Genomic DNA, 14,056 nt, shown 5'->3' with positions numbered 1-14,056 from the left:
GTTCGTGGTTGGTTCATTGGTTCACTTTTTCACTAGACTTTCAGTGGCCACCTAGGGGCGTTTCATGACAACATTACATTACGCTACTCGGACGTTGTCACTAGATGGCATTATATTACAACGTGCGTTAAACTTTACTACTCTTTTCAAATTTATTTATATAATAATATTGTAAAATATTTCATAAAAAAATGTGTACTTTCATTAGCAATAAAATGTATTTTTATATTTTAGTTTATGTCTTTCATCCGTTATTTATTTAAATTTTCGTCTGGCAACAAAACTTGTTTTCGCGAGAAAACTTGTGAGGAAGCATTCGGAATGAGTATTTTGATTGCGAAATTGTCATTTAAATAGATAAGAAACCGTGATTCAGTGAATTGTTTCAGTGGTGTTATTGTATACAGATTAATAAAAGGGAAAACAAAATCCAAGTGGAGCTGTTAAAGAGACTGCTAGCCATGGCGGGCCCGTCCGACGGGGATCCCGACGGATGGGTCGAGTTCTGTGAGCGTCAGGCCAAAGCTGCCGCTCCGGAATTCGCCAAGGCAGCGTATTGGAAATACGTCCAGAGTAGTACCACAGACCCCACCTCCCGACCCAGCGTATCCCACAAAGATCTTCTAAAGAAATTTGTTGACAGTTTTTCCGACCAGTTCGAGATAGAAATTGGTAAACTAAAAGCGCAACACAAGGTCCCAAACGGGACGCACACAGGTCACGATGAAAGCGATTATTCGGAGGACACTGACTCGCCCAAGACACAGCACAAGCCATTCTTCAGAAGATTATCATTTAAAGGTCTGAGAAGAGGGAAGGGTCTTTTCCACAAACAGCATTCGGACGAGGTTGAATTATCGTCTAATTTGAACAAACAGAGTAAGACTAAGCTAGCCAAAATAGTTGTAGAATGTAGGAAAGAAGGTTTGGTTAATTATTTAACTCCTGAAAGCTTGGAGCAGCCCTCAGGTCCGCAAAAATGGGAGAAGTGCAGACTAGCTCTAGTGAAGACTGTAGGGGGTTATATGTTGGAATTCTACTCCCCGCCGAAAGCTCAGAAGCCCAGGAGTGGGGTGTTCTGTTTTCTCATATCAGAGGCGAGAGAAACTACAGCTTTAGAAATGCCGGACCATGAAAATACTTTTGTATTGAAGGTAAAGAATATGACATACTGTCTGACTTTATTATTCATTCTTTAACAATTCTTGCATGATGCAATCTTTTACCAAGTACTTGTAATGATTCAAAATTATTTTGTGACATTTTCAACCAAAAGGTACCATGCTGTTGGTTGTCGATAAGGTTGATTTCAAATTGAAGCTATATGGAAATAGCTCCTTATTGAAAACTAGCCCTTTTGGTTGAAAATAGCACATTTCTTCAACCAATTGCTCATGAAACAGTAATTCATATTGAAAGCCGAGTGAAAATGTTCTGGATGAAAATAAAAATTAAAGCTTAATTCTCTGCCAGATGTGGAATAAGGAACTCCATGTATAGTGTAATATTTTTGTTTTTCATAATTGCAGACATTGGAATTTACAAGCTCTTCAATGAAATATTAAATTTCACACTGAATATTTAAACTATAATTCATACAACCTTGGGCCGATTGCATAACAAACTACAACTAATATTACAAGCGGAACTCCTTATTTAATAAGTGAAGTTAGAAAAGGAGTTCCGCTTGTAATATTAGTTGTAGTTTGTTATGCAATCGGCCCCTTGTCATAAATTCATGCTAATATTGGTAAAAGTGATAACAACTTAAATATTTTGCAAACAGATGAGTAATTCCTCTTTATTACATAATTGTTATAACAAGTGTTACATACTTATAGTATGCAAAATTGCAAACCAAATGGTAGGTAAGCAACATTTAATTATTGTTGAAAGTAATACCTATAATATCCATTCAACAGCGCAGAAATGTTGCCAGCATCTACAGCACCATTCCGCAGGGGAAAGTTATTTATTTTAAGATTAGTTTTTAAGTTTTATAGGTTAGTTATTTCATTATGTTTTATTTATAGGTATGTTTTTTAAGTTTATTCGAATATTATAATTATGATATCCATTCTATTACATTTATTTTTTAACCCTTGTTGGCATACATTATATTATATGGCATACATTTTCTAATGCAAAATTTTGAGGGCTTACACCTGGTGACTTGAATCAGGTTTTTTTTTCCAATGGTTACTGTTAAAGTATAAATAACATAAAATAAAAAGCCCTTTATTCATTGTAACGTGTTTACATAAAAAATTTAAAATAAAACTATGACTTATAATATGTGTTGTTACTAATGAATCCCTAGTGGGTAAAGGCCTCCTCCATTGCTACCCATTTGTCCCTGTCTTGTGCTGTCGCCATCCAGTCTGTGCCGGCTGTTCTTTTTAAGTCTTCCTCCCAACGCATTTGTGGTCTGCCCCGGCCTCTTTTGCCAAGTGGACCTCTCCATTTGGTGACTATTAATGTCCATCTCTTATCTGTAAGCCTTGCTGTGTGGCCTGCCCACTTCCATTTTAGTCTTTTTGCATAGCTCAAGGCATCTGTTGCTCCTGTTTTTTCTCTTATTTTTGAGTGTCTTATTTTATCTATTTTTCTCGTTAAAGTATATAAGAGATTTAAAAAAAATTATCATTTAAGTAAGACAGTTAACCATAACCATCTATAAACAATTCAATAACACATGGTTATTAGTCTGATGTGAATTTGGATGACGTTCCAGTATATGAGTGTGACAGCACTATGTGCGTGTAGAGTGATGTCCTGCTCGCACACTAGAGTGACGTGCGAATTTGCATTTGGTCTTAACAGACCACCTTAGAAGATCTTTTTCTCCACTCAACTTGATTGAAATTTTCAATCGCGTGTTAGGGCGCATCCAGATCGCACAAGCATATTACATAGTAATGTATATTAAGCTTAGTCGCATATTCGTCGGATCTGGAAGCACCCTTACACAATGCATCAAAGTTTTGCTCAGCCTGAAATAACCTAAATATAAATTCTTCACAGGCCGACAACAACATGGAGTATGTAATAGAAGCTGCAGACGTAGACGATATGAAGTCCTGGCTAGCCACAATCAAGTACTGCATGCGGTCAGCGCCAACAACGCAACCACCACCTGACGCGCTACCCGGCCTACCTGAGCCGGCGCCACCTGATCTGCCACCAAGAAGAGATCTACCTGCCAGCACTAGTAACGCTGACTTAACTACTGATACTCCTGAAGAGGCTGAATTAGGTAAAACAATGAAATATTTAAGTAACTAACTACCTGACACTACCCGGCCTACCTGAGCCGGCGCCGCCTGATCTGCCGCCGAGAAGAGATCTACCTGCCAGCACTAGTAATGCTGACTTAACTACTGATACTCCTGAAGAGGCTGAATTAGGTAAAACTATGAAATATTTAAGTAACTAACTACCTGACACTATACCCAGCCTACCTGAGCCGGCGCCGCCTGATCTGCCGCCGAGAAGAGATCTACCTGCCAGCACTAGTAATGCTGACTTAACTACTGATACTCCTGAAGAGGCTGAATTAGGTAAAACTATGAAATATTTAAGTAACTAACTACCTGACACTACCCGGCCTACCTGAGCCGGCGCCGCCTGATCTGCCGCCGAGAAGAGATCTACCTGCCAGCACTAGTAATATTGACTTAACTACTGATACTCCTGAAGAGGCTGAATTAGGTAAAACTATGAAATATTTAAGTAACTAACTACCTGACACTACCTAGGCTACCTGAGCCGGCGCTGCCTGTTCTGCCGCCGAGAAGAGATCTACCTGCCAGCACTAGTAATGCTGACTTAACTACTGATACTCCTGAAGAGGCTGAATTAGGTAAAGCTATGAAATATTTAAGTAACTAACTACCTGACACTACCCGGCCTACCTGAGCCGGCGCGCCGCCTGATCTGCCGCCGAGAAGAGATCTACCTGCCAGCACTAGTAATGCTGACTTAACTACTGATACTCCTGAAGAGGCTGAATCAGGTAAAACTATGAAATATTTAAGTATTTAACTACCTGACACTACCCGGCCTACCTGAGCCGGCGCCGCCTGATCTGCCGCCGAGAAGAGATCTACCTGCCAGCACTAGTAATGCTGACTTAACTACTGATACTACTGAAGGGGCTGATTTAGGTAAAACTATGAAATATTTAAGTAACTAACTACCTGACACTACCCGGCCTACCTGAGCCGGCGCCGCCTAATCTGCCGCCGAGAAGAGATCTACCTGCCAGCACTAGTAATGCTGACTTAACTACTGATACTCCTGAAGAGGCTGAATTAGGTAAAACTATGAAATATTTAAGTAACTAACTACCTGACACTACCCGGCCTACCTGAGCCGGCGCCGCCTGATCTGCCGCCGAGAAGAGATCTACCTGCCAGCACTAGTAATGCTGACTTAACTACTGATACTCCTGAAGAGGCTGAATTAGGTAAAACTATGAAATATTTAAGTAACTAACTACCTGACACTACCCGGCCTACCTGAGCCGGCGCCGCCTGATCTGCCGCCGAGAAGAGATCTACCTGCCAGCACTAGTAATGCTGACTTAACTACTGATACTCCTGAAGAGGCTGAATTAGGTAAAATATTACATTAATATGTTTTATCATTATTATTGTTCTTAATAATAAACGAACTTGAACTTTGCATTACTTTAATGCACTCGCCGTATAGACATTGGATAAAAAAATGGATAATTTAATTCTATAAACAAATATTTGGTCAGGTGACAAGCAAAACTCACTAATTACCACCACAAGTTCATAGCCATAGTGAACCATAATTAGTACTTACATAAGGTTGATTTTTGTTTAATATTTTTTTTAGTAATTAGTGAGTTTTACTTGTCACCTGACAATTTGAAAAACTTTATTGATTGGCCTAAAGAGGATTCGCCACAATGACGTATATCTCAGGACCGGCACTAAAAATGGTACTAGTTCAGTGCTGTCACTCACGAATTCGAGCCAATCGTGCAGTCTAACGCAACTAGTTGCGCCTAATCGCGCGCGTGATGCGAACTCATCAACCTATCGCGTTGTAGCGGTGTCACACCGCTGTACTGGCCCCATTCTTATTGCCGTCGATATACGTCAATCATTCGCCACTATTTTTTTACTAAATCTTATACCTATCACGCTTAACTTAATATCTTGTTTGGCAGGTTCAATAGCAGAAGAGGCGTGCACAGCGCGCGTCTCTCTAGCGGAATGGCCGTGGTTCCACGGCACGCTGGCGCGCGCGGCGGCGGCGGCCTGCGTGCTCGCCGGGGGCTCCAACGCGCACGGCTGCTACTTGGTGCGCCAGTCCGAGACCAGGCAGGGGGAATATGTGCTTACGTTTAATTTCCAGGTATGTTATATATTATGATTTATGACACTAAAGAGGCGCTACGAATATTCTTTCGTCATCATCATCATTCTAGCCTTCAGTCGCCCACTGCTGAGCATAGGCCTCTCTTCGTGTACGCCACTTATCCCGGTCCTGGGCTAGTCTCATTCAAAAGTGCCCTGCGATTTTCCGAATGTCATCCACCCAACGAGCCAACGGACGCCAGGCGCTTCTTTCATCCGAAAGCGGCCACCAATCCATCAACATTTTGGTCCACCTGCCATCACTGCCTAGCAACATGTCCCGCCAACTCCATTTAAGCTTGGTGATGACGTCACCCACATCATATTCTTTATATTCTGCTAACTGCTGTACTATGGCCCACACTGTTAACTGTACATCGGTGGACCTTATGCCTTTTGGAATAAGGTCCACCAATGTACAGTTAGGAGTGTTGCTGTTTGTACTGTATTACCTGTTCACTTCAAGTTGGCCATAATTGACCGTAGCGTTAGCGAAGGCCTCCGTTTTAACTCGGGCATTTTGCTTTGGTATGTTCTCTACATGCAGATCGCAAGTCTTAACCGATTTTCGTGACATTTTGTGGCCAGATTCTATGATTAAATAAAATATTTTAGTTGATCCAGATTTTGAAAAATTTTCTAAATGCAGAATTTGGCTTAAAGGACTTAAGCGCCAATAGCGTCTATGGCGCTTAAGGCCATTGTGAGTTCACTGTGATAAGGACTCAACGAAGAAAGTATTTTTCACTTGTACATTTTCTAAGCTTAACGCGAGTACCATATGATGAAATTATAAATTGTCTTTGATTTTCCTTAACATTTTAATTAGGTAAAGTACAAACACTCCCGACAATTTGCGACGAGTTGTTACATTTTATTCCCGACAATTGAGGCGAGTTATTCATCCGAAGTTAGGATTGGAACTGGCGTGCGCGGGCGCGCTGGGTTACACACATCTTAGGCACTAATTACTTATACACTTACACATAACACCACACATAACATTGTTTGTTAGTGTAATAATTAAAATCAAATAAATGATTTATCTATCTATCTAACACGCGAGGTCTACAGCTCACAATCAGCAAAAAAAATGGCCCCACAAAAGCTTTGCCCAAACATATTTCTTTGGCATTGGGCGTCCATATTATATGTCAATGTTTATAAGTATAGTTTACCTTTTTATATTCATTCAATCACCAATTATATGTAGGTATCTCTCTTTGACCCTATGGTTGACTGGTAGGCAATGCTATATGGCATTAAGTCCGCCATTTGTACATTGTTGTATATATTTTGTGCAATAAAGTTTAAAGAAAAACCGGGCAAGTGCGAGTCGGACTCGCGTTCGAAGGATTCCGTACCATAATACAAAAAAAAAAAAAAAAAACAAAAAAAAAAGCAAAAAAAAACGGTCAACCATCCAAGTACTGACCACTCCCGACGTTGCTTAACTTTGGTCAAAAATCACGTTTGTTGTATGGGAGCCCCATTTAAATCTTTATTTTATTCTGTTTTTAGTATTTGTTGTTATAGCGGCAACAGAAATACATCATCTGTGAAAATTTCAACTGTCTAGCTATCACGGTTCGTGAGATACAGCCTGGTGACAGACGGACGGACGGACGGACGGACGGACGGACAGCGAAGTCTTAGTAATAGGGTCCCGTTTTACCCTTTGGGTACGGAACCCTAAAAATATACCTTGTTCCAGGGCCGCGCCAAACACCTGCGCATGACGCTCAGCGAGACCGGCCAGTGCCGGGTCCAGCACCTCTGGTTCCCCAACGTCCACGACATGCTGGAACACTTCAGGGCTCACCCCATCCCGCTGGAGTCCGGCGGCGCGGCCGACGTGACGCTCACGGAGTACGTGGTCAGCGCCGTCGGCGACAACCGACAAGTGAGCATTACTAGTATATAGGGCCGTCGTGTTGGTTACTACAGATCGGCCGGTGCCGGGTCCAGCACCTCTGGTTCCCCAACGTCCACGACATGCTGGAACACATCAGGGCGCACCCCATCCCTCTGGAGTCCGGCGGCGCGGCCGACGTGACGCTCACGGAGTACGTGGTCAGCGCCGTCGGCGACAACCGACAAGTGAGCATTACTAGTATATAGGGCCGTCGTGTTGGTTAGGTACACCACAGACAAGACATCCTCCAGACTGAGCATACTCTGCCACAAATATACGGTAGTTTTACTCCATTTTCGAGTCAAAGTGTCTTTGTGTGACGCCCGTGTCTTTGAACGGACCAATCACGGCACGGGGACTCGCTCACCTCGTCCCCCGCACCTCAGTATTTTTGGCAGCATTGGTTTCATGAAATAATTGCTCTAAACTCCGTCTAGAGGATTCCTAGTCTATGGTTACTACAGATGTAGTGCATAATTATTTTCCATCGTATTTTCACGGACACGTGCGAACGTGTCTATCTCAGTCAGTCTCGGTACAAAAAGTACTGAGGTTGACTGTACGACAAATACGAACGTTTCCGAGAAAATACGATTAAAAACAATTATGCACTACATCTGTAAAGAGTCGAGACATTGGCACGGTCGCCATGTAATGGTAAAAGTCATAGCATGTTCTGTTGTAACTATTTTATTTGAGTAGAATTATTCAGTTGAAGTTGACGATATTGTAGCTGATTGTAAGTTTTTTCCAATATCTATATATGCCAATCGTCGTTATTTTATGTTAGGGAAGGTCTTCTAAGACCATTTTCGTATAGCAGCAAAGAATCAGATAGCTGCCCTCAGTGCCCCATAAAAAATACAATCTGTATAACCTTACATTATTGTAATTTTCTTTTGTTTACCGCCTTACAAAGTTTATGGAATGAAGTTAGAGTTAGACCAAGAAAAGTCTGCAGCGATTTTGGTAGCCCACGCAGTGCAAGTGTTATTTTAAACGTCAAACTTCTATTAAATTATGACGTATAAATAACGCTTGCACTGCGTGGGCTATCAAAATCGCTGCAGACTTTTCTTAGTCTAACTCTAGCATAGCACAATAGGAAAAAAACTTTCGGAAATTGTGGGTTATTCCCACTAGTTACCACCAAGTTCTTACCAGTGGTAACTACTGGGAATTTTTTTCCCACCTTTTACCACTGGTAACTACTGGGAAAAAAATTCCCACTAGTTACCACCAACTCGGCTTGGTGGTAACTACTATATATGTGGTGGCGTCAGGTATTTACAGTTAATAAGATAAATTTAGTCCGGATAATAAGTTAATTTATACTTAACTGCAATGTGACTCTTCTATTTTAGTTTTTACACTTATACCGGTAAAACAGTTTTAATATTTTTGATCATCTATAAAGCAGTTTACTGAATCACTAATTGACACATAATTATTTATTACAGCACGCTACATTTATACTATACTATTTATACTGTTTTTATTAGTATTGAATTCTAACAATATTTTGGTGGTAACTACTGGGAAAAAATATTCCCACCTTTTACCAGTGGTAACTACTGGGAATAAAAATTCCCAGTAGTTATTTTTTTTCCCAGTAGTTACCAGTGGTAAAAGGTGGGAAAAAAATTCCCAGTAGTTACCACTGGTAAGAACTTGGTGGTAACTAGTGGGAATAACCCGAAATTATTTTAGGGCCGAAATAGCTCGTTCTAAGTAGAAATAGCATGATTCCTAGTACATAATAATTATGTATAGTCTGTACTCTACGACCAGACCGCGTAGGCAACATGCCAATCGCTTACGCTCCGTAGCGAACGAAACGCAACTGTCACTGTTGCACTAATATGTAAGTAAGAGTATGTAAGAGTGATAGAGAGACACAAAGCGTTTCGTTGTCGTAGCGCATGCGACTGTCCCTTGGCTAGGCCGGCTGGTGCGGTGTAAAATGATTTAGCTTTATCCGTCAATTTACCTTTGCGTTTTTAGGAACATATAAAATTAAACAGGAATTTTATGTTTAAGAATAAGGTAATAACCAAAAGTCACATTTAGGGGTTACACCTTGCTCAAATAAAAAAAAAACAAATAAAATGCTTATGTGTGTTTTAAGTATATAAATAATAGCATATGTCCGAGTCACGAGAGTTTTACTCTTCGAGAAGCTATTAGTTATTACAGACTGAATAAAGGGGCCCACTGATTAACAGTCCGCCGGACGGTATCGGCCTGTCAGTTAGAACAAAATTTTGACAGTTCTGAACAACTGACAGGCCGATACCGTCCGGCGGACTGTTAATCAGTGGGCCCCTTAACTAACTTTGAATAGGTTTGATTCAATAGTCATTATGCATTTTAATATACATTCTTGTAGTTATAATTTTAGTGGATTCCTAATTCGCCATTTTAATGACTTAAAAAAACATGTTAAAGTAAGGACGATAAGCACCAAGAACGTCGTACATTGACCCGCCTGTTATCTCTTTCGCACACGCGTAATTAATATTGCTGTCTCGTCCATGATGCCGTGGGAGCGGGACAGCAACGTAGTTACCGTCAAATGGGGGAAAAATAGACATGTCTGTAGCGATACTCGCAACAACTATACTCTGTATCTATAGGTATTTAAATAAAAGTAAACAAAATCTACCCTCAAATGGCTCCTTATGCCAGTTGAGGGTACTTACATGAAAACATTACATGATCAAATAATGTAGGTTAAATTTAAGTCAGGTCGTTCAGTGACTGATCCAGGCGGATTTGTAATTGGTCGGTTAACCAATAAATGTTATAACTACCCGAAAATGTACAAATTGTTTGTTTACTTTTATTAAAATACATCAAGAAACAGACTAGATGCGACATTGCGTCTAGACGTACTGGGTACCAAGGTACTAATGTATAAATAACCTAGGCAATTTTTTTTATATTTACCTTTAAATTTCGTTTCGTTTTTATTTCATCAACACACATCACATTCATCTCAAATGACCCCATTTTACGGTACTCTAGTATGTTATAGAATATCGTACGCATAAAGGCAAAATTGTACAATGTACTTATGTATGTAATTTTGGTTCAATCTTTAAGTGACTTGAATTTTATATGTTGTACAAATCGTACTCGTACGTATTATGAATTTTTTTTCAAATAAGATCTGAGACTGTATCTTATTATGTTAAAAAACATATTTTAGTTAAGTATAAAGGTTCTAGGTACATTTCAATCAAAAAAAAACTTATGTATACCATCAAACTTTGAATAATTATTATTTAAGTTTAAAGTAGACGTCGCTTTTTATGCATTTTATTTATTGAGACGTTTGTAAATTCGTATTTATACTATCGTGTTTAAGATGTAATCAGTAATTTAGGAAATAATTAGAACATAATTAGGTAAGTTGAAATCACAAAATATGTACTACAGTTAAAATGTGGATAGTAACAGTTTCGAATGTTTTGTGAAACAATCATCAAAGCTTATATTGCTTAATATATATTTTTAACCCAGTGAGTTTTCAGTTACGCTTGTGTAGTAAGGCTGCCTTTCCAATGACGCGGAGATAAGAGACGTGCAGGAACCAACCAATAGAGAAACGACCAATGCTATTGGTTGATTCTTTCACGTCTCGTCTCTGTGTTAAGGGAGCTTTAATCTTGCAGAAAAGTAGAATAGTTCAAAAAGTGCCCTAGGGTCTCCAACTAAGAACAATACATATCATTTTTATTGTATGTACTTTTCGCTACTTATATTATTTATTATAGAGTCAAATCGTACGACATCAATTGACAGAGTAATAAAATTACAACACGATCCAAACTCTATATTTAAGCTGTCGTTCCACTGCCTTCCAGCGGAGCGGAGAAGAGAACCAGTGCTATTGGTTGAATCCCGAACATTTCCTCTCATTTCCGCCTCAGTGGAAAGCAGGTGGAAAGATAGCCTTAGAATGTCATTGATGACTATATTACGTAAATGACGTAACATATTTCAATGACGTCACATAAGCGCATTTTATTTATATTATAAGTAGAGATAGAAGGAAGGTAAATGTCGAATTAGTGCAATGCTTTGTGTATTTTGTTATTTTTATTGCTTTTTGTGTTGTCGACTATGTATTGTTTTCTTGCCAGATGTTTTCTTTGTATTTAAGTAACGAAGCTTAAATCATTCTTTAAAAGAATATAGCTTTTTCATTTCACATATATATCACAGAATGGATTTTGTCTTACATGTAGATTACTAATTATTTTAGACTAACTCTATTTTTGTTTATTATCTTTTAAGATGTACAAATTGAACTCATGTTCTTCCAAGCTTTAATCGTAATTCTCTTGGTTGTAAATTTTATTATTAAACTTTTTATGTGGAATGGCTTTTTTGTTTTTATTTGCAGTTTTTTTTTCGTTGTGTATGTGTTTGGTGACGTTTTGAACGTACTTTGTTTTTGGTAAGTGTTTTTTTATTTTATTTTTATATTTGCTTTCTAGTGACAATAGTTTTGCTAAAGCGCTTCACACACCTTACTTTATTCAAAATCCTAAAAGTGTAACCGCGTTTACAGATGTGCATAAGTAATTGTTTTCCATCGTATTTTCTCGGAAACGTTCGTATTTGTCATGCTACTTCAGTCAACGTCAGTACTTTTTGTACCGAGACTGACTGAAGTAGCAAGACAAGTTCATACGTTTCCGTGAAAATACGATGGAAAACACCTAATTATGCACTATCTACATCTGTAGTAAGAGTCTTACTGAACTATAGACCGACCGCTTAACTCAGTCCTCGCCTGCGCGGTGCGGGGGCGACGGGGCGGGGCGACAAAGGGTGGCGGGGAAGGTGCGGGCGCCGAACGCCTGCCGCTCGCACCTTCCCCGCCACCCTTAGGGCTGATGTAGACGGCGCGTGAACTCGTATGCGATTTTAGTTACATTGCGGACTGTTGGGTACGTATAATTCAACCGACCGATTAAAAACCCGCAATGGTATGAAACTCGCACGAGAGTTCTCGCATCGTCTAAATCGGGCTTTAGTCGTCCCGCCCCGTCGACGCCGTACCGCGCAGGCGAGGACTGAGTTAAACGGTCGGCCTAAGTATAACCAGGAACATTTTTTAGCAAGTTAGGATGCCCCTTAGTACGACTGAATTAAGTGTGCAAAGCGTACTGTACCCCTAGTGTTAATTTCATTCGATAGCGTGAGTGTTGAGTTTCCAAAACGTCCCGCTTGGCGCGCTGTTCAAAATCCCATACAAAAATAGACATAACGCGAACGCTCGTCATGCTATCGAATGAGATTTACACTAGAAGTTCTGATAACAAAATATGAGTGTTTGCATTATTGATTATTTACTTTGAACAGTTAGCTGCAAAAATATCCACACTACTAACATCGGTAGAAATATTTTGATGACAATTTTTTATAAAAATGATTGAGCCCGTTGAATTTGCAGAAAATATTAATATTTGGGAACCACCCTAAATTGATTTCACACAAATTTTATATATTATTCTGATGTTGCCAAATATATTTTACTGCAAATTTTAATGACTCAAAATAGAATCAATTTCAAGATATTTGCAGCTGATTGTATAATAAGTATATTATATTATATTGCTCGTGAATTGCGCTTGGACGTGAATAATTAAATACTAATTCTATTTGTTTTGATTGTGTAATGGGCCTCTACAAACGTTTATGATATATCGGCCCAACATAGTATGATGAGCGATAGTTAGAATGAGACAACGGATCCCAGTCGACTTGTCGGAAGCGTTCTTGAGCAAACGTGACCGACATGATTAGAACTTTTCGTTTCACGCGGTTTTCAACCGATTACAATATTTTTATTGATAATTTAGAAATATAATATTACTTTTTTTTTTCACATCTTATTCTATAAATTAAGGGATCATTATTCAGTTTTGATTTTGATACACGAACGCAAACATTTGTTATAATTATCAGCCGCAGTAAAAAAATTAACAGCTGGGGCCAACCTATAGTCGACTTATTGATTAGGGCCAATTGCTAAATAATTATTAAAACCAAAGACATAAAAAAAAAATCTTATCAGCCAATCTGTTTTCAGCTGGGCGTAACGCACGGGAGTGACGTAAGGATGCGCCGGGCGGAGCTTGAAGCCCTGCTGGTCGCCAGCGGAGCGCCGCACGACCGCGCCGTAGACAACCAATATAGCTTCGTGTAAAATTCGGATAGAGAAGTATTATAACTCCGTTTCTACACTCAATGTATACTCCGGGGTTGCTATTCTCTAAGGGTCTACCCGAACCGCGTTCGACGTGTTGCCTCCCTGTCACGCTTACGTAAGAATTTACAAGTGCGACAGAAGACACGGCACGGCTACAAGACACGTGTAGGTATTATTATAATAGCATGTCGTCGATAAACAGTCGCCGGAGCGGCCTGAGATTTCAACTAAGTTGTCGTAAGGCTGCCTTTCCACTGAGGCGGAGTCGAAAAAAATTGCGAAAAAGTATGACAAGGGGTTATATGTTAGTCAATAAAATTAAATGGTGCACAAATATAGAACAAAATATGCTTTATGTGTCGAAATAGTTGTCTGTTTTTTTTTGTATTAAGTAATTGGTTTATAAAATAGCCCGAACTGACAGTACTTTAAAACAGTTTTTGCAGGACATGTACATAATATATACTTGTAATGAAATTAAACTAAAAATAGTTTTACATGATAATTTATAGAGACATAAAT

The 14,056-nt window shown here is 39.4% G+C and overlaps 1 protein-coding gene across 1 annotated transcript; it reads left to right on the top strand.

Moving 5' to 3' along the window:
- Positions 1 to 381: 381 nt before the first annotated feature.
- LOC134800024 (SH2B adapter protein 1) lies at positions 382 to 13,581 on the top strand. The gene is made up of 5 exons (XM_063772461.1): positions 382 to 1,154; positions 3,025 to 3,256; positions 5,204 to 5,391; positions 7,108 to 7,296; positions 13,415 to 13,581. Exons 1-5 carry the CDS (start codon positions 462 to 464, stop codon positions 13,529 to 13,531), a joined length of 1,419 nt encoding a protein of 472 aa, XP_063628531.1. The 5' UTR covers positions 382 to 461; the 3' UTR covers positions 13,532 to 13,581.
- The last annotated feature ends 475 nt before the right edge of the window (positions 13,582 to 14,056 follow it).

This window comes from Cydia splendana, chromosome 19 (assembly GCF_910591565.1).
Source record: "Cydia splendana chromosome 19, ilCydSple1.2, whole genome shotgun sequence".
NCBI classification, from domain to species: domain Eukaryota; kingdom Metazoa; phylum Arthropoda; class Insecta; order Lepidoptera; family Tortricidae; genus Cydia; species Cydia splendana.
This window is presented reverse-complemented; position numbering and strand designations above follow the sequence as displayed.